This window comes from Carex rostrata, chromosome 1 (genome assembly GCF_964058835.1).
Source record: "Carex rostrata chromosome 1, lpCarRost1.2, whole genome shotgun sequence".
NCBI classification, from domain to species: Eukaryota; Viridiplantae; Streptophyta; class Magnoliopsida; order Poales; family Cyperaceae; genus Carex; species Carex rostrata.
In genome coordinates, this window is record NC_135918.1 from 15,284,652 (window position 1) to 15,306,990 (window position 22,339).

At 33.3% G+C, this 22,339-nt stretch overlaps 1 protein-coding gene and 1 long non-coding RNA gene across 2 annotated transcripts in view; one reads left to right on the forward strand and one right to left on the reverse strand.

The window, feature by feature from the left end:
• Positions 1–22,339, reverse strand: part of LOC144560615 (uncharacterized) — a 73,214-nt gene that overhangs the window by 38,687 nt on the left and 12,188 nt on the right. The window contains exon 2 of the long non-coding RNA XR_013513430.1: positions 1,922–2,732. This is a non-coding gene — a long non-coding RNA (uncharacterized LOC144560615). The remainder of the gene's footprint in view (positions 1–1,921; positions 2,733–22,339) is intronic.
• Positions 1,631–4,226, forward strand: LOC144560595 (uncharacterized). The gene is made up of 2 exons (XM_078309838.1): positions 1,631–3,652; positions 3,762–4,226. The coding sequence occupies exon 1, from the start codon at positions 1,631–1,633 to the stop codon at positions 3,116–3,118; it is 1,488 nt and encodes a 495-aa protein (XP_078165964.1). The 3' UTR covers positions 3,119–3,652; positions 3,762–4,226.

Consider the following 22,339-nt stretch of genomic DNA (forward strand, 5'->3'; position numbering starts at 1 on the left):
CCAGACGCTATTGTACAATAGCTCAGTCGGTACAAAATTACAGTAAAAAGTTATAATAATTACTTTTGAATTAGAGATTTTCTACAATTAGAACGGAAATTATAATTTCCAATCAAATATAATTGGCAAATATCTTTTTATACTCCGGCCATTTTTTTAAACAATTTGCAAATATTTCAGAATATTATTCACAAATAATTTGCAAATCAAATTGTCATTTGAAAATAATTAGTCCTTAATTTAAATAAATAATTATTTATGCAATTAATTTAACTTCTAATTTGAAAAAAAATGTCTAATTCAAAATAATTATTTCTGAATTTATTTTAAGAAAATACTGTAGTACAATAATCCTACTTGTTTATCTAAGTTTGTTTATATATGAGTTCGATAACACTAAATCCGGTGGATATATCGGACTATACATATAATAATTTTTTTTTCATATCTTTTTTTGTCCGGTCTGACCTGACTAGTAATAGGTCAACTTAACACTACCTGTTTTATCTTAATTTTTATTTATATGTGTTGGTTAACATTTGATAACAAAATATCTGATGGACAGCACCGAACGTGTTGCTCTCAGGCCACATTCAATGAAACCCCGAATGAAGTCTTCTATGAAATGAAGGCTTCTTTATTCCCTCCGAATGCAGCCTTAGCCATCTGGCCGTGACTGTACTTAATTGGTGACTGAATGTACATGGAGCATGGTTAATTTATAGACGACTGGTACGTAACACAAGTGTATTCTCTTTTATTTTTATATATCCAAGTTCCTATTCGTAAAATATAGTACATTCAATTAATTGTAACAAAGTTTAGTAATTTGGGTTTCTAACTGGATGCCTAGCACTTCTGCTTCTCTGTTCGAACCACATAACAGATCGACAAGTCCACTGGACTATACTTCCAATTTCTATTCATTTTAATTGCTAGCTACGACTTTATCCTCTGTCTCACCACTAAGTTTATAAGAGGGCCAGCTCTGATGCCTTGAAAGGTATCAAAAGCAATAGATTGAGCATTTACCATTTTAGCAATGAGGAGCATTCTCTTGTTCCTTACCTTCCATCTACTCCCTCTGGTTCAATCTTCCCTCACATCTCAAGCACAAGCTCTTCTTCATTGGAAATCAACTCTCCAGACTCAACAGCCGCTTTCATCTTGGAATCTGAGTGCCCACCCATGCAGCTGGACCGGAATCACTTGCCGTGACATTAATGAAAGAAGGCAAGTCATTACTAAAATCTCTCTTTCGAATAAGGGTCTAGTTGGGAAATTAGATGCTCTGAATTTCTCTGCTCTTCCCTCCATTAGAACTTTTGATCTCAGTGATAATGAACTCAGTGGAGTAATTCCTCCATCAATATGTCTCTTCTCAAAACTCACATATCTTAATCTCACTTTTAATGTTCTCAGTGGTTTGATCCCATCAAGCATTGGAAACTTGACAAACATAAAATATTTGTATCTTTCGGTTAACAATCTCTCAGGACTGATCCCTCCTGAAATTGGTGAGCTGACATATTTGAGACACTTAAGATTATCAAAAAACTTTCTGAGCGGAGAAATACCTACTAATTTATAAAACTTAACCAATCTTGTGAATCTGTCACTTGGGAGTAATATGCTCTCTGGACCAATCCCTGTTGAAGTTGGTAAACTTACACATTTGACAAGTTTAATCCTACCACAAAACTTTCTAATAGGGGAAATACCTGCTACTTTAGAAAATTTAACCAATCTTGACATTCTATCTCTTCATGATAATAAGCTCTCTGGACCGATCCCTCTTGAAATTGGCAAACTTACACATTTGATAGAGTTAGCACTACAAAGAAACTCTTTGGGTGGAGAAATACCTACTAATTTGGAGAACTTAACTAGTCTTGAAGTTATGTATCTTGGGGGTAACAACCTCTCCGGACCAATCCCTCCTGAAATTTGTAAACTCAGACATTTGATTGAATTAGAACTATCAGAAAACTTTGTGAATGGTGAAATACCTACTAATGTAGGAAACTTAACCAATCTTGACTTGCTAGCTCTTGGTCATAATAACCTCTTTGGACTAGTCCCTCCTGGAATTGGTAAGCTTAGAAATTTGCAAATCTTAGATCTATCAGAAAACTTTCTAATTGGAGAAATGCCAACTAATTTAGAAAACTTAACCCAACTTCTCTACATGTATCTTCATGATAATAATCTCTCTGGATCAATCCCTCCTGAAATTGGTGGACTTACAAATGTGACAGGGTTATATATATCAAAAAACTTTTTCAGTGGAGAAATTCCTAACACAATAGGAAATCTAAGCAATATCATCATTGTTGATATCTCATCAAATTATCTATCAGGGGTAATACCTGCACAACTTGGTAGATTAAAAAGATTAATTGAACTCAATTTAAGCCACAACAATTTCGCAGGAGATGTACCAAAAGAGTTCGGAGTGTTACATTCTTTGATAAATCTGGATATATCGTCAAATAAACTGACTAGTGTGCCACAAGAACTAGGCAATTGTATTAATCTTCAATTATTAAACCTCAGGAGTAATAATTTGATAGGAAAAATTCCTTCTCATTTCGGAAACTTAGTGCACTTACTAGACCTTCTAGATCTAAGCTCAAACTTTTTAACAGGGGAAATACCAATGACACTAACGAACTTAATCATGTTGCAAAATTTTAATCTATCTCACAACAATCTAACCGGTCAAATTCCACCTTCATTGGGCAACATGGTAAGTTTGTTAACAATGGATTTGTCATACAATCAATTGGAGGGTCCAATGCCTGATATAAAGATTTTTGATAAAGCCCCAGAACAATGGTTTATACACAACAAAAATCTTTGTGGCGCTATTCAAGGTTTACACTCGTGTGATGGATTTGTTAAACATAAGAATGACTCAACTAGACTAGGAATGGTTAAGTTGATTGCAACTCTAACTTGTTGTGCTACATTACTAACATCTTTCTTACTCGGGCTACTTTACCTAGTTTACTCAAAAAGGGAAAAGCAAAACCAGAGCAAATTGACAATCCTAGTAGAGGAGAAACCTTTTCTGTGTGGAATTTTGATGGAAGAGATGCATACAAGGAGATTATAAGGGCCACAGAGAATTTTGATGAGAAATATTGCATTGGAAGTTGAGGTCATTCAAGAGTTTACAGAGCGATTTTAGCACCAGATAACCTCACAGTAGCTGTAAAGAAAATCCAGTTAGCATATGGTGAAACCTCACTAGATCTTGAAGCATTCCATAGAGAAATTAGCACTATAACCCAAATTCGACACCGCAACATTGCTAAATTATTTGGTTATTGTTCCTCACCACAAAATAAATTTCTAGTATACAAGTATTATGAGAAGAGGGATTTACATAATATTCTCAATTGTGAGGAAGCAATAAATCTGGATTGGGCAAAAAGAAAAGTTATATTGAGAGATGTTGCATGTGCTCTCTCACATTTGCATCATGATTGCTATCCTCCAATAGTACATCGGGATGTAACTAGTAGAAATATCTTACTCGATTCTGAGTTTATAGCATGTATCTCGGATTTTGGCACTGCTAAATTTCTCAAGCCGGAGTCTTCTAATTGGAGCATGCTTGCTGGAACCTACGGTTACATAGCACCAGGTTATGTATACTTAAACACCCTATTAGCATATTTTAATTTCCATCACTTATTTGTATAAAAAAATAAACTGGAAATAATTGCAATCTGATTTTTTTTTTCTTTTTACAGAACTAGCCTATACCATGAGGATGACTGAAAAATGTGATGTGTATAGCTTCGGGGTAATCATGTTGGAACTACTTATGGGAAAGCACCCTGGTGATATGATTAATCTATCGTCTTTCAATGAAGAGGAAATCATACTCCAAGATATCCTTGACCAACGTATTGAACCACCAACTGGACAAGTCATAAATGAAATTCTCAAAATGATTCAAATTTCATATGAGTGTTTGAATAATAATCCGTCACTCCGTCCAACAATGCAAGAGGTGGTGAATAGTATAAGTGAATAGCCAACTGATTCGTAATTTCTAGTAGTACCTTTTATATTTAAAGATTAGTTTGCCGTAACTCCGTCCAACATTTTTTTTCATATTTTGTATTTGAAAGTTTTTATGCTTTATTAATACTCATGTATTCTATGTATGTGTGGTGATAAATATTAATCGTGCATATAATATTATTGCAATATCTTCTTTGTTATGTGAGATTTTCTCCAGTTTTATCAAATTAAAAGAAATAGCTACCAATCTCTCCTCTATATTATGCATCTTAAATTAAATTGGCTATCCTGAAACTGCAACGGTTGGGATTGATTGATCTAAATTTGGATTGAATCTGAACCCTCCAGTCAAATAATCTGCTTTTCTTTGATTAAATGCATCCTTTATACGTGTTGAAGTCTAAATTTAGTTAAAATTGTATCCACCACACGTATTGTCACATGGAATAGTACTGAACACCTATTTTTTCTTTAACCTTCCATCATTCCGCCTCTTTGCCTCCCGACCATAATTGGCAATTCAAACTGAATTTTTTTTTATAAACCATAATTAATTAAATCAAATTTATCAAAGCAACATGATTAGTTTTTTTTTTTCAAAAACCACAAAGACCGAATTGGCAATTCAGTCTCTAGGTTTTTTTTCATTTTTTCACAATTTTTCGTGCGGCTAACTGTGTAGGAAGCTATATACATGGAGACCGAATTGGGGTAAAACTAACCAAATTATCAAGACCAAATGGCCATTTCGAGATATAAATGATCGTTTAGAAATTATATGATTAATTTAAAATGAAACTAAAATTTCAAGATATAAATGAATCTCCATTCTTATATTATGCACATAGTTGTCCTAATCTGTCAACGGCTGAAATTGAAAGATGAATTTTGAAATTAAATATCAACCCTCCAAAATATACTCGCCACACGAACTGCTACATGGTTTATCACATTAAATTTGAATAAATTCCTAACGATTCGTTTCCTTATTTTTATTTACAATTATTTTCAATTCTTATAATTAAATTATTTCCTTATTTCTAAACAGGAAAGTTAATCGGAGGACGAAAAAAAAAAAAGTGAATCAGAGGAGCAAAATAGGTAAGCCAGAAAAATTAGAAAGTGAAAATCATATTGGAGTGGAGGTCTCAAGACATTTTCTTTCACTTTTTATGAATTGATCAGGTTTGTGTTTGATTCATTGACCGTTTGTAAATTGTTAAACTGTTGTTCATTATAAGTTTTAAATAAAAATTTATTTCACTTTTATTCTAAATTCATAAATGTTAATTTTACTTTCATGTTAAAATATTAATATTTTATTCCTCTAATCATGATATCTATTAGATTATTAATTTTTGCATAAAAAATGAATTATGTCAAGAATTATTTGTGTATGAAATTATGGAAGAGAAGATTTTTTATTATATAATCTGTGAGAGAATATAAGAAAATATTTATGAGGGTAACGAGGAGCCTTATATTTTATTTTTAATATGAAGATTGTGCAAACAAAATCGACATTTAGGTAATATTATAAAATATAATTCTAATTTTAGTTACCTCTTATAAGATTGTGCAAATAAATGTTATTTGTCATTTAAGGAATGTTATTGTCATTTAGTTTAAATTTTCTATAAAAGTATGTCATTTTGTATGACATTTTTTTTGCTCTATTATAATATGTCGCGATGTAACACACAAACACGATATATTTGTATATCAACTTGCAACTGCTTATCCATTAGACTATTAATTATAAACAAGTATACAAATGCCATGCTATAGATTGGTCCATCATGAATAATTTCTAAGCGATCCGTTTCATTATTTCTCCTTACAACTATCTTCAATTCTTGCAATTAAATTATTTTCTTATTTTTCCATTTGTCAAACCAGTATGATGGATCATATTAACAACAACAAGAAAAACGGAACCCCTTGCCATCCAAAGGTTAGGCCCCATTGCATATGTCTGAATTGAGTTGATCTTCACTGTTAATTTTTACCACAACACATCTGGTTCATATGTACAATCTCCAACACCACCTTGAGTTATACCGAGAGATTGTTAAAGCAATAAATATTTTACAAGTTAGATTTAGAACCATAGACCATGAACTAAATATGCACAAATAAGAACATAGTAGCTGGACTCTTACAATAAATTATTTACTAATTGATAAATAATTGTATTATTTATTTGATCCCATGAATGAAAATGTAATGTACCGTATTGTTCTTTTAATTGCCAGAGAAATCTCAATCTATCAATTACAACTTGCACGAATCTCAAAGCCCTTCTTACCTCTATTAAATTTGAAAGAAATTTGGCCTTAACCAAATTGAAGAATGGAGTTGGGTCCGCACCCCACCAAATTATCAAGACCGAATGACTATTTTGGTCTAGACTGGGGTAAAAAGGGGTTATTTGAATCTTCTGTGGTTGCGTCTACGAAAAAGTGAAAAAAATTTAGAGATTGAATTAGCAATTCGGTCTCGAGAAAAGTAAAATGTGGAGACCAAATCTACAATTCAGTCCTTGTAATTTTTGAAAAAAAAAAAAAAATAATCATACTGTTTTGTTTATTTGATTTATAAAAAAATTTCAAACCCTCTTCGCCCCTGCGCCTCTAGGCCTCCCCGTCTCTCCTCCTGTCTGCTCACCTCAGTCATCTCTACTCCGTCGGTCAACTCTTCTCTACTCCGACGCTACTTTTCTCTCCTCCCTTGGTTAGGGTTTTTAGCGGTGAAAATTTTCTTGGTAGAAATCACACCTCCGACTGCTTAGATCTGGTCTGAGCGGAAGAAGTTTTTCAATGGAATGGTTCAGGTCAGAATTTAGGAAACCAATTAGACCATAGTTTTGATCTAATTAGATGTCGACTCTATCCATGTTCAGTCAATCGGATGCAATTGCACTTTGATCCGAGCATTAAATTTAAATTTTGATGTTGTGTGCCTAAACCTTATTTTTTTTAATTGTTTATATTTCTGGCTAGTGAGATTCATAAGCACCAATAAATCATTGTGTTATTGGTGCTGTATTCCTATTGATACTACTTGCACATTCAATATCTGTGATAAATTCATATTGATACTACTTGCGCATTCCATATTTGTGGTAAATTCCTATTGATGGTACTTGTGGATTCAATATTTGCGGTAATTGCCTTATTGTAGACTTGTGCAGATGTGCTAGAATTTAATTAAGGGTGTCAACAGGTCGAGTCTGGTTGTGTCATGTCATCCATGGATCAAATAGTAATATTTAATTACTATTCTTATGCTGGTTAGATCTGTGACATGAATCAGCATGGAAGTGTTGGTCAATTAGAAATTGAATCCCTCTCTTGGAAAATTGTTTCAATTTATATTTAAAATTCGTTGTTGAATATTAATACACCTTTCCATGATAATATAGAACAATGGTTAAAACATTTATATCGCTATGTATCGTATAACAATCAGAGATGAAAATATAGTTCAAGAGCAAATCACGAACTATATATGGTACCAGATTTTAATTGCAAATCATGAACAATATATGGTACCATATTGCTTTCAATTAATAGCTTCAAGAGCAAATCAATAACGGTTATTGCCTTCTATTTATTGCTTTTGATTTTCTTCCTATTTGCCTATGTTTATTACTGTGTAAAGATGGTTAGTAGGGAGAGGCAATTCTGCGTGCTTTGGAGGTAATTCTGAAAAGTTGCAAAACACAATTCTACATGCTCAGACAAGAAGGCATACTCTTCTCTTTCTGTTATATGTGTCTTATGTTGTTATCCAGTAGTATTTTCTGATGCATTTTATTTCAGAGCTTCGGGCGACACAAGTCCTCTAGAATTAAGAGTGAAGTCTGAGCTCTTGGTACAAATTTGGCCCTTCTGAAGGTATGCTAAATTTAAGGATGTGACAATGAACTACAGAGATTTGTCCTTATTGCCATAGTTTGACATGATTCTGTGTTTCAATTGAGTTATTTTATTTTATTTCAATTACATTTACATGAAAGTAAAATATCCTAATTTACCATACTCTTTGCCCAATTTTTATATTTTAATATGTTATTCAAACATGATATACCTGTGTCCCTCCAAAATAAAAAGGAACACAAGATAGGAAGAAAAAAAAAAATATAAGGTTGTTTACCAGCAGCACATTAAGCGCAAACGTATTGCTTAAAATTAATTCTTATTGATCTGAAAAGAAAAATATTTCAACCCCTGAAATCTTATGGACCACTATGGAGCGTATGTATATTGGCAGATTACTTCCCAAATTCCTTGTAAAAGTTATTTTCTTATTATAATAAAGAAAAAATGGTAGGTGAGAAGCCTACTATATTTAAGTTGCATGTCTTATTTCATTGCTATTTTATTTTATGTTACAGGAGTTGTTGGATCATGTTATTAAAATAGGGAAGATGCTTCTATCCTTGGCATTCTGGGAAGATCTTATGAAGTCACTTCTGTTCTGTTGCTTTTCTACTTTCATTATTATCAGGTTCAATTTTTGCACTTATCTCTTGAAGCTACTGCACACTTTTTTTCCTTCTATTATGAAATTTCAGGGTACTATTCATGGTTCCGGAAATCGGAATCGGAATCGGTATCGGATTTTTGGCCGCCGAGTCAGAATCGGATGAATCGGCCGGAATCGGAAGAATCGGATCGGTAACTCGGGTATTTTTGGCAGAAGCCTTGTTTTGTAGCCAAAAAATAGGAGAAAATTGATAAAAATAATTTGTAAAAAAACTATGTTAATTAAGACAATATTATACTCACATAATCCACTTATATAATGTATTACAAATATTACAAATAGAATACACTTTTATTGCTAGAAGCTATGCCGAGCTGGCTAGATCATCTCATCGTCCTCTGTATTAAAATACAAATGTGGATATTGTAGAATAAAAAAACTATAGAGTCACATGCACAAGAAAAAACAATCTGTACAGTCAAACGCACTACCAATTGTCTTAGAATTAATCAACAAAATCAATTCTTCTTTATTCGGTAAAATGAAAAAAAAGAGTAAAAAAGTAAAATGTAGAGATCTATAAATTTTCATTTCTCTCTTCCCTTTCGACATCTCATTTCTGTCTTCTTTTTTTTTTTTTTTTTTTAGGTAAAACCCGTAGGTGCTTTGATTGAAGTAATAAAGAGTTTACATGATAAAAAAATTACAATACTTAAAAAGCAGTAATTGAAAATAAAAGTCTAGATTAACTGCAGACATGTAAGTCCTTAAATTAAGCAGTCATTACAAGCTAACTACTCAAAAATAAAAAGCTCCGTTAATTCCCTAAGCAAAAAGGTCCCTGTCTTTCATCCATCTCTTTTGTTGCAATTTTTCCACCATCCAGGGGCCAAATTGAATAAAACCCCTCTCTCTTTCTGTCTTCATTTTTTGTCTTCACTTCCGACTCAAAAACCAATTCCCCCATCGCGACTCTCTCTTCCCTTCCGACTCAGCTCAGCACTAACCTCTGCACGACAATGGAGATTTCTCTTCTCCTCAGCACTGACCCCTGCGCGACTCAGCTTGTTTCCCTGCGCGACACTATTGAAGAATATATATCTTTGCCTCAGATATTACTCATCATTGGCAACTTAGGCAACAAATAATATAGCATCCAAATGTATAGCTGTCACACTGATTAAGTATCTAGCTGAATATTAGCAACGGCTAGTAAATCTTGTAATTAAGGCATAGATTACAGCTTCTGTAAATTAGGAAACAGCCTAACGGCTAGTACAATTTTAGCCTATAAATAGTCATGTACAGACACTGTAAAATACAGAACAATCAATAATACAATATTTTCATTATTCTCATCTTCACTCTAAAATTCTACATGGTATCAGAGCGGGATAAATCCTGACTCAAGAAAAGCAAACACAAATCAAGCTGCAGATAACAAGAACTGCAAGCAACATCAGATAACCCACAAAACAAGAAGGCTCTCAGAATTCAGCAACAGTACTCAGCTGATTACTCAACGAGTCACTTGTGTTTTTTATTCTACATCATCGAGCAGATCCGCGCACAAAAACTAGAAAATATCAGTTTTCTTTTATCAGGTTCTTAATTTCTTAATTTTCTTAGAACCTTACGAGAAAAATTCCTTTTTCATCAACAAAAACCAGAAATTTCAGTTTTTTACCAGTTCCATCAACAACAAACCAGTTTTGTAGCAGAAAACCAGAAAAATCCTTCTTTTTCCTTAACAGAAAACCAGAAAGTCAGAAATCAGTATTTTCGTTACCAGAAAACCAGAAACCAGTATTTTCTTTACCAGAAAATCAGAAACCAGTATTTTCTTTACCAGAAAACCAGAAACGAGTTTTTTGTTTACCAGAAAATCAGAAATCTTTGATTTCAATATCCGTTTTTATCACTTTTCACAAAATAAAAAAGGTTTTCAAGTAGCATCTGCTCTTATCAAATTTAACACACAAAAAAGACACACACACAGACCCTAGAAAACCAGTAAAAGACCAAAAAAAAATTTTTTTTAAAAAATTCAGAAAATCAAACCCCAGCTTCATCACTTGACTCAGTTTCTTCATTTTATTACTTTGAAAGGAAAACATGAAGTTTTTTCATACTTTCAAGAATTTTATAATTTTGTCGAAAATCAGTATAATGCAAAAATTAAAATTTTTAGGTCTGATAATGGGACATAATATATAAATAAAAATTTTGTAGAATTTTTTAAACAAAAATGAATTTTACATCAAACCACATGCATCAACACACCCGAACAAAACGGAGTTTCAGAAAGAAAAAATAGACATTTACTTGAAGTTACTAGATCACTGCTCTTTCAAACTAACGTTCCAAAGACTTATTGGTCAGACGCGGTGTTAACGGCAACTTACCTTATAAATAGATTACCAAGTGCTAGACTTAGGAACATGAGTCCTTTAGAAATTCTTAAGGGTAGGAAAATTGATCTTGACCATATAAGAATATTTGGGTGTACATGTTTTGTACATATAAAAAGACAAGACAAATTAGATAAAAATTCGGTTAAAGCTATTTTTTTGGGATATTCCTCAGAAAAGAAAGGATATAAGTGTTATGACCCAAAAAATCATAAGCTTTATATTTCACGAGATGTGTCATTCTTTGAAAATGAACCATATTATCAAACAAATGAACAAGAAAATGCACAAGGTCAACCAATACAATTGTCTCCAAATAATTTTATATTTCCTGAAGAAATAAATCAAGAACAGGTTGAAGGAGATCACACTGGTGAAACAAGTGCAATCCCTTCAGGGGGAGAAAATGAAGAAACTGAGTCAAGTGAAGAAATAACTCAAGGAGAGATTGAAATTGACTCAAGCGAAGAAGCAACTCAAGAAGAAACTGCCTTGAGAAGACCGGTAAGACAAACTCGGCCTCCCATCAAACTAAGGGATTATGTAACCCATCAGGTGATGTATCCAATTCAAAATTTTATTTCTTATGATAATGTATCTCCTACATACCGGGCCTATTTGGGTAGCATCAACAACCAAACCGAACCAGCCAATTTTAATGAAGCAAACCAAAGTCTGATTTGGCGTAAGGCTATGAAAGAAGAACTTCAAGCCTTAGAAAAAAATAATACATGGGATATTATTCATTTACCAAAAAACAAAAAGACCGTAGGTTGCAAATGGATATACAAAATCAAATACAATTGTGATGGTACAGTTGAAAGGTACAAAGCTAGATTAATAGCCAAAGGATATACCCAAACTTATGGTATTGATTACCAAGAGACCTTTGCACCAGTAGCAAAAATGAATACAGTTAGAATTTTGCTATCGGTGGCCACCAACTTGGGATGGGATATGTTCCAAATGGACGTAAAAAATGCATTTCTTCAAGGAAATTTAGAAGAAGAGGTCTACATGACTCTTCCTCCAGGTCACAAAGATGCATCGAATCCAACACTGGCGTGTAAGTTAAAGAAAGCAATTTATGGTCTAAAGCAGTCACCAAGAGCATGGTATGCCAAGCTAAGCTTTTCTCTTTTAAGAATTAATTTTAATAAAAGCACAGTTGATTCCTCCATGTTTGTTAAACATTCACAAAATTGCACTATCATTATTCTTGTCTATGTAGATGATATTATCATCACTGGAAATAATAATGAGGAAATTAGAAAGGTAAAACAATATTTGAAAGATGAATTTGATATCAAGGACCTTGGTAACCTTTCATATATTCTGGGAATAAAAATAGCTCACTCAAGTAAAGGCTTATTTCTATGCCAAAGAAAATATGTCATTGACCTGTTAAAAGAAACTAGTAAATTGGGAGCTAAACCAGCCAATACACCAATGGAAACCAATATTAAACTTGAACTTGAGGATGGTGAACCACTACCTGATATAGGACAATATCAAAGGTTGGTAGGTAAATTAATTTATCTTACAGCTACTAGACCTGACATAGCCTTTGCAGTTAGTGTTATAAGCCAATTTATGCATGCTCCACGCACCAGTCACTTGAGTGCTATTGATAGAATACTGAGATATCTGAAAAGCAGTCCAGGTCAAGGAATTTGGATGAAAAAAAATAATTCTAATGAAGTGGTTGGTTTCTCTGATGCAGATTGGGCCAGTAGCTGCGACAAAAAATCAACCACGGGTTTTTGTACCTTTGTAGGTGGTAACTTGGTCACATAGAAGAGCAAGAAGCAGAATGTGGTGGCAAGGTCAAGTGCGGAAGCAGAATATCGAGCCATGGCATCCACTGCGAGTGAGCTCATCTGGATCAAGCAACTACTTACTGACATGAAGATGGAGCACAAGGGAGAAATGAAAATGTACTGTGACAATCAAGCTGCATGACATATTGCATCCAACCCAGTGTTTCATGAAAGAACAAAACACATAGAAGTCGACTGTCACTTTGTTAGAGAAAAAGTACAGTCAGGAGAAATAGAAACCCCATTCGTCAGAAGCAAAGAGCAACTGGCAGAAGTCTTCACCAAAGCACTCGACAAAGCCAGTCATCTAAGGATACTTAGCAAGTTGGGCTCAATCAACTTATTCGAACCCAACTTGAGGGGGAGTATTGAAGAATAGATATCTTTGCCTCAGATATTACTCATCATTGGCAACTTAGGCAACAAATAATATAGCATCCAAATGTATAGCTGTCACACTGATTAAGTATCTAGCTGAATATTAGCAACGGCTAGTAAATCTTGTAATTAAGGCATAGATTACAGCTTCTGTAAATTAGGAAACAGCCTAATGGCTAGTACAATTTTAGCCTATAAATAGTCATGTACAAACACTGTAAAATACAGAACAATCAATAATACAATATTTTCATTATTCTCATCTTCACTCTAAAATTCTACAGACACAGCCGGCCGATCTCTTCTCTTCTCTTCTCCTCAGTCGGCTGACCTCTTCTCTTCTCCTCAGCACAACTTAGCCTACAAGAATCGGACAAAACTTGCACAGGTTAGTGAGAATCGGACAAAACTCGGCTGACTCGGCACTGTTCATCCGAGTTTTTCTGAGAAACTCGCACAGGCGCGAGAATCGGGTAAAACTCGGCCCAGTCAGGTCCGATTCCGAGTTGAATCGGCCGAGTTGACTCGGAATCGGCCGATTTCTAGAACCATGGTACTATTCATAGGTGCACTATTTTTTTCTTTTCTTTTAATGCATATATAAAGAACTAAACTAAGAAAAATGTTATGAGTTCATTCTGGTATGTTCTGACAACCATAATTTAATCTTTATCAGGGGATGGATAGCATATGCAACTGTAGGAATCCTTCTATTCATGGCCCCATTCATAATTTTGACCAAGTTTAGTAACCGGGGGAGGTCCATAGAGGAGCTGAAAGTGGTGGCCCTACCTTTGCGCATTGCTTATGGCTTGTGCCTTTCAGGTATGTAGTGGAACTAGCTATTATAGTGATTCTGATTAAATTTTTTTTTATGGAAATCCCATTCTCTAACAGTGTCCAGAAAAATACCCAAAATGTTTTTGGTTGGTTCGCTGATAGCACTGTATGGTAATTCAATGGAATATTAAATCCTGTAAAATTGCCAATACTGCCCCATCATTTGGAAACTTGGCCAAGTCAAGGTCTAATTTGGATAGAGTCAAGCCGAGCTTTCCCCAAGTTCCTTAGTAGGATGTGGAAACTCTCTTGACTAGGGTTTACTCGGCCAAGTCACGACTGAGATAAGTGCCGTTCGCTCAGCCCCAGATAATAATGAAGTCACTTCTGTTCAAATCACCGCGGCTCAAATAAAGTCACTAATGGATAAGGATCATTAGTAGGGAATTTTTTGCTAGCAGTTCAAATTGCAAAACTCAATTCTACACGCTCATACAAGAAGGCATACTCTACTCTTTCCGTTGTATGTGTCTTTCAAAGAATGAGTCCTCTAGGATTAAGAGTGAAGTCTGAGCTCTTGGTACAGATTGATGGAGTAAAAACAGTTCCACTGGTGAAGATGATCAGAAGAAGCTTGTGATGGTTTTTGCTGCTACAAACTCCCTTGGGACATTGACGAAGTTCTCCGGTTTGCAAAATATATTTTCCTTAAATATAAATAGATTAATGTTATGAGTGAGGCTCTGGTACTAGGTATGGATTAAGATTTTCATTTTCATAGTCCAAACAATCAATTTGAACTATTCAACGTGATCTCTATATGAAAATGTACTTGCTGATCAAATTTTATATTAGAAATTTGTTACATTTTTTTTTCGATAGGTGGAAAATCACTTGATCTAAAGGGGGGCTCGAGACCATTAAAAATAGTGATTTTCTACCTATCTAAAAATATAGTAAAAAAAATAAATTAAAATGTAAAATTTTGCCTGCAAGTACATTCTTATATAGAAATCATATTGAACAACTCATATTGACATTTGGACCAATATGAAAAATAAAAAAAATAAAAAAATGCACTATGTAAGTAAAATATATATATATATATCGATCTGCAATGTGGACCAATATACACTATGCATTGTACCGGTTTAGTGTACATGTGCCATTATTGCCTCACTCTAAATGTTATTGCCACATATATATGCATTTTTGGTACTGATCTGATCTGTTCAAGATAGTAAGAAGCAAAGGGTTTAGTGTACATGTGCCATTATTATGGCTTGACAACATAACATTAAAATGTTCAATGTTGTAGATGTATTGTACTATATAATTTAAAATGTTGTACTTTAGAGTCATCTTATGGTGCACGTGATGCTGGAGGTTGGAGAAGTATATATACATACCTCTGCCAGATCTCAAAAGTAGAAAGGAGCTCATCAAAACTAATCTAAGAACAGTGGAGTGATGTTCTTTTACGTACGAGAAAAAATTGATGTTTTAACCTTTTATTATAACAATTGTTTTCCTCAATAATGATCTAAACCTGCATAATTGAGATTGATGTTTTAAGTATTTCTTGCAAAGGTCAATTTTGGTTTGCAGGGATGAGAGATCACAACAATAGTATAGATTGTTTATGTAATGTAATGATATTATTCACTTAATGCACACAATGTTTTCATTTAATAGTATTTCTTGCAGATGTATTTCTATAGATTTTGTCTTTTTCCTTTGGCTTTGGTTAGCACAATAGTTTGATTTGGTACAGTTGTTACAATAACTGCCAATTGCGAAAAATAAAACCAATAATCTAGAGAGCGACATTGAGAGAGAGGAAGGTGCTTCTCCAATTTATTTTTTAAGAAAATAATTATCCTCTAATAATTTTTATTTGCATTGTTCTTTACAATATGTTCCCGTCACAATGCACGGGCTCGATACTAGTCTATCTATAATTTATAAAAAATGAGATTATTTTATAATTTATAACATATATACTTGAGAATTGTATTGAATTTGTTTGGAGTCATTACTTAACATTGTTATTTTTTTTAGTTTTTTTTTGTGGACCAGATACCATATTAGCTGCCCATGCATGATAACATGTGCTGGTTTTTTTTTGTGCTCTAATACTTTATCCAGGTGACAACTGTTAGAGAACTTCTTGCACTTAACTTTGATGCATGTGATCAATCAGGTGAGAACATTTGCTGCGCGCATGGCTCGGTCTTAAGGACATCCAATATATATACTTTGATTGAGATGTCAATGGCAGTTCTTTGCATGATATGTGCACCAATTAATTACAGATGTTATATCGGAAAGTACTATATTTTTCGGCCTGTACGATCCGGCCCAATAAAGCCCATTTATCTTAACAGTCCCATCGTTGCTCAAAGTATCCAGCAGTTTATTTCTCTCGCTTTCCAGCAATTTATTAGGATCGTCTAATCGAATTTAAAGGCTGTGACCTAAATGTAGCTGTTATATTAGATTGGGCTTTTGACTTTTGAGGGAGCAGTTGTATAAAGATATTTGATTATCTATATGTAACTTTTTTCTACGTAAGTCTTCAAATTTAGAATTGAATCTCTTATAATACTGTTGTTTATCAGATTGGAGCTTAATTCTATTGTATTAATTAATTAGCTCTTCTAGTTATGTTAGTACTCTAATACTGCTAATTAACTTATTTCTTAAGCATATGCAGTAATAGATTTATTATTTTTTTTTGAGTGAGGCCATGGTACTTTGCAATGCGTGGATCGTTATATGCATTGTATTCATATCTTCATTTTGAAAGTTCAAATAGTTGATCCGAGCTGCTCAACATTATTATCATATGAAAATATACTTGGAGATAAAATTTTATATATTTTTGAATTTTTTATTACTTTTTGAGACAATTAGAAAATCACTTGATCTAAAAATTCTGGACCATCCGAAAAATAGCAAAAAAATTCCCAAAAAATTCCAAAAAATATAAAATTTGATCTCATGCATTGCCAAGTACAGAACGACTATTTGAACTTTCAAAATGATAATAATATTTGATCTCATTCATATGATAATAATATTGAGCGGTTCCGACCGACTATTTGGACTTTCAAAATGGAGATATGAATCCAATGCACAGAATGATCCGTGCATTGCGAACTACCATAGCCTCACTCTTTTTCTTTTCATATTTATTAATCCTGCCATACACTAATTGTGGGGATGTTATCTGTCTTCATCAAATCACAAGAGAACAAGTTTGTGATTTCCTTCCTTCTATTGCCAATTAAGTTCCTAAATGCATGCTCTGCCCATCAATTTGTTTGGAATCAGACTTCCATCTTTCTATCTTCCTAAGTCTATTTCAACATACTTTTGTACTGTTGTGGTTTCAACTTTCAAGGCACCAATCAATTAAGTTGCAGGAAATGATTCATACTATTTTTTTGTTGGCTTATCTAGTCATTAATTTTAGTTGGCTTCTTTTTTACTTTCTTAGTTGGCTTCTTTTTTACTTTAGTGTAAAATTGAGGGTTCAGTCATTAATTTTTTTGTTGTCTTTGCTTAAAAGTTAAAACAGCATGCAGCTGGAATTTTTGAAAATGAATTCATCAATTTTGAGGAATTAGTGTAATACCAAATTGATATTAATATTTATGGACTTTTTTAGGTCATGTCTGATGAAAAATTATTTATTTATTCTGGCTTAACTGGGAGATTTAAAAATTGAGGAGTCACCGAATCATCAGATCATGAATTAACGGTAAAGATTATGAGAGATCATCCAATGCCATTGAAGAAAGCCTACAATTCAGTGACCTAACGATGTTGTAAAAAAAGACCCTTAGTTGCTAAGGATTAAAGCTAGTGCAATAATTAATACCAATAATTGTTTTTCTTAGTTCATCAACTATGATGAATATATATACTAATAAAGCAAGCAGCAATGGAATTTAATTATCTGCTAAGCAAAAAAATACTAACTTTTCGGTATGGATAAGAACAATTTTGAACTTATTATTCTTGTACAAAATCGTATTTGATAATTATAAATCATTTATTTAACCGTATATTAGTCGTAACTGGCAACCAAGATGAATTTTCTAACATTTTGAATAGTCAGCCGTGTTGCTCTCCACAGTCCAATGACACCCCCAATGAAGTCTTCGATGAAAATGGAAGCCTTCTTATTTCCCACCAAACACCACCTTATCCTCCAGTCCCTGAATGTTACGTTAATGATGATTGAATGTACCTGGAGCATGGTTAATTCCTGGAAGACAGGTAGGTAATACTAGTGTTCTATTTATTTTATTTACATGTCCCTATTCATAAAATAGGAATTTTGAAATCTGGGCACAATATTTCAACTTGAGGGGGAGTGTTGAAAATAGCTAAGCAAAACAACAACCGGAGATGAACATTTTGAGGACACATGAAAAGCTACGTGGAAATTTTGAGATCATATCCAACGATACAAATCTCTTTATTTGGCTGAAGATTAATTGCTCCATTTCCAGCAAAATCTACTTTACTGCTACATAATATTTGCTTTAATATTTTCCTTATTATGTTTAATACCTTACTTGATAATTGTCAACCTTCTTTCCTATAAATAGCACTCTGTATATATTGTAAGTATGATTCATACCAAATTGGTATTAATATTTCTCGACATTTTTAAGTCATGTCAGATGAAAAGTTATTTATTTATTCTTGCTTAACTTGGTGATTTAAAATTGAGGAGTCATTAGATGATTGAATTAACGGTTAAGATTATCAGAGATCATCCAATGTCATTAAAGAACCTATAATTCAGTGACCTCAGGACGTTCCCATAAATGACTCGTAGTTGCTAAAGATTAATTAATTACTGCAATTATACTTGCAATAAAATTATAAAAATGGACATGGTCTTGAAAATTACCTACATGATATGAATTTTTTTTTTCCGTTAATGAAAAGTAATTATCTGCTAACACTAGTACATAAAATGTGACCATAGACAGTGTGCGTAATGGGAGGAGGCATTCGCCCGAATAAAGCGCCAACTTACAAAAATTGTCTGAAAGTAAGCGTGTCCGTAAGTCACAATTATTTGTAAACGGTTTAATAATATCCAGCCATGTACAGTTGTACTACTTCATACACAGTTAACCTGAGAAAATCGTGTATGATATTTCTCAGTTTTCAAATACAATTTTTGGTAGAAGTCGTGTACGGTCATTTGCGCCTCTCAACCAAAACTCCTATTAGTAATTAATATCTTGTATGTCTCAACCGCCGCTTCACACTTACACCCTCTATTTTGGGTACATCGAGACTTTGACTCTTTGTCCCTCATTTTCATTACCCCTCGTGTGCAATCTTGCTTTTCTGTTGAGCTTTAACATGATGACACTTAGAGGAAATATGAGGAATTATAAGACTCGACTACCCCAATCAGACAGAGAAGACAGGAAACCAATATTATTCAATAACTAGCATCTATGTTTTCGATCATCATAATATGAAGGTTTAATCACACTTTTTCTTAGCAGAGGAACATTTGCATGGATGTGAGATAGATTACGTCTATGGAGAGGCTCCACGATTGAGAAAAGTTGTGAATAACATTCATAATCTTGATAAAATTAGAAGTAGCAAGGTCCTTTGGTTTGAATATCATTTTATGATTTTTTACAGGCTAGCAAACAAGAATATAAAAAAAATTAAAATAATAATTAGTATACACGGTCCTATAGAAATGACCATTTATAAACCCCTGTGAATTAGGGTTTTCATTTTTTTGCACCTATTTTTCTAAGGGGAAATTTCACGTAAAACCCTCAAAAACTTCAAAATTACATATTCCCCCCTCTAAACTTCAAATACTCACAAATTTACCCATTTTATTGTCTTTTATATTAAAAGTCATTCTAAATTTATAAAAATACACATTTTACCCTTTATTAAAAGCATATAAAGCCCATCAAACTCAAATTTGAATCTGAACAGTTTTTCTACCGTCCAAACTGCTTTTAAATATGCGTGCGCAAGATCAGCACAAATCTTGATGCAAACACGCACGTATATTGAAGCAACATGCACATATCTTAATGCGATCCGCACGAATCAATATTGTTTTAAGATCCGTGCATGCTAGATCAGTATGAATATTGAAGCACTATGCACAGATCTTAATGCAATGCATCCGGATCGAACGGTAGAGGAATCCTTTAGATTTAAATTTGAGTTTGATGTGCTTTATATGCTTTTAATAAAGGGTAAAATGAGTATTTTAAAATTTTAGAATGAGTTTTAATATAAAATACAATAAAATGGGTAAATTTGTGTGTTTAAAGTTTAGAGGGGGAAATACGTAATTTCAAACTTTAGAGGGGGAAATACGTAATTTCAAACTTTAGAGGGGGAAATACGTAATTTTGAAGGTTTTGAGGGGTATACGTGAAATTCCCCCTTTTTCTAAAGTATACACAGTTTTTTCGCGCCTATTTTTCACTATACATCCGCAATATTGAATGGCACCTTGCATAATTTCTCTCAGGCACATGATCAAACACCTCGTAAGTGAGACTAGAGCTCCACGTCTTAGCAACAACACAGATCGTTGAAGCTGGTGATAGGTGGTGCACCTGGTCTATTGCTGATGTAGCAAAAGAATTAAGTCTGCTCATGCTGCATTGATAGCCAAACTAAATCTTTTGGAATTACCTATTTTGAATCGCCATGCATTTACCATTTATTTGGTGGTATAAGTGGTCGCCGAGTTTTGGTATCAGGGGATTATGTTGTATTGTGTGATTTTTTTGTTGTCTTTGCTTAGAACAGCGCAGTTTTTTATTTTTTATTTTTATTTTAATATAATGAATTCATCAATTTTGAGGAATTTAGTTTAATACCCAATTGGTATTAATATTTTTGGTCATTTCGGATGAAAAGTTATTTATTCATTTTTGCTTAACTGGGACATTTTAAAATTGAGTCACTGAATCATCAGATCATGAATTAACAGTTTAGATTATCAGAGATCATCCAATGTCATTGAAGAAAACCTATAATTCAGTGACCTCACGACGTTGTAAAAAAAGACTCGTAGTTGGAATAATACCAACAATTGTTTTTCTCAGTTCATTAAATATGATGAATATTAATAATAAAGCAGGCAGTAATGAGATTGAATTATTTGCAAAGAAAATTAAAAATACTAACTTTTCGTTATGGATAAGGACAATTTTTTACTTGATATTTTTGTAGTAATTTATTAGGCCTCTAAATTTCCAAAACCATAATAATACCATTATATAAACATTCATCAAGTATTAACAATAAAATGGGATGGTTTTTAACAACTCAACATAAGCACCAATAGTAACAGAATGGCTTGGATTAAGCATCACAGAACAAGAGAGGCTCAGCCCCTTGTAACCGAGTTCAACACCGAGCAACAATAAGGTGACGAAATCAGATAGAACAACACTAGTAAATTTTGGAAATCAAGAGTAGCACATCAAACGACAACAACACAAAGATTTCAGATTTTGGAAGCACCACTAATATATATCAGATTCACATTTCAAACACTCAACAAGTAACTCCAAGTAGTTTAGAGCATGAAATGCCTAACAAAAATACGAGAATTCGATAAGGCCAATTATTTAGGCATTTTACTAATTATCAGTTCTCGACATCAACCGAAAAGAAAATAAGGGATCTCGAGTCAATACTCAATTTTTACACTCCAAAGATGAAATCAAGCGATTAATATGAATATGAATCATTCATTTAACCGTATATTATTTGTAATGGCAACCAAGATGATTTTTCTTTATATTTTGAATAGTCAGCCGTGTTGCTCTCCACAGTCCAATGAAGTCTTCCATTCCATGAAATGAAGGGTTCTGATTTCCCTCCGAACCCAACCATATCCAGCTGGCCGTGACTGTTACGTTAATGATGATTGAATGTACATGGAGCATGGTTAATTCATGGACGACAGTTACGTAATTCCAATCTACTATTTTTTATTTTATATCCAAGTCCCTATTCATAAAATATGATGCATTCAATTCTAACCAGGGTTACAATTACCTTAATTAGCAACAGGAAATAATTAAGTCTGCTATGGCACCCCTGGAGCCAAATTAATTCTTGAGAATTACCAATTTTGAATTGCCATGTATTCACCATTACTTTGGTAGGATAGGTGATAAAATGAATGGCTGGTAAGAACTGGATAAGGAAGCAGTGTGTGTTGCTGAGTAATATGGTGTCAGGGGATTATGCTGTTTTCGGGGGTATTTTTGTCAGTCTTCATTTAGAACAGCAGTTTGTGTTTATTAATTTTTTTTTTATTGAAATGAGATGAATTGCCACTTTTTTTGGAAAATAAATTCATCCATTTGAGGAACTTTATGT

Coding starts and splice junctions, on each gene's coding strand:
- LOC144560595 (XM_078309838.1), top strand. CDS start 1,631: ATGCTCTCTGGACCAATCCCTGTTGAAGTTGGTAAACTTACACATTTG.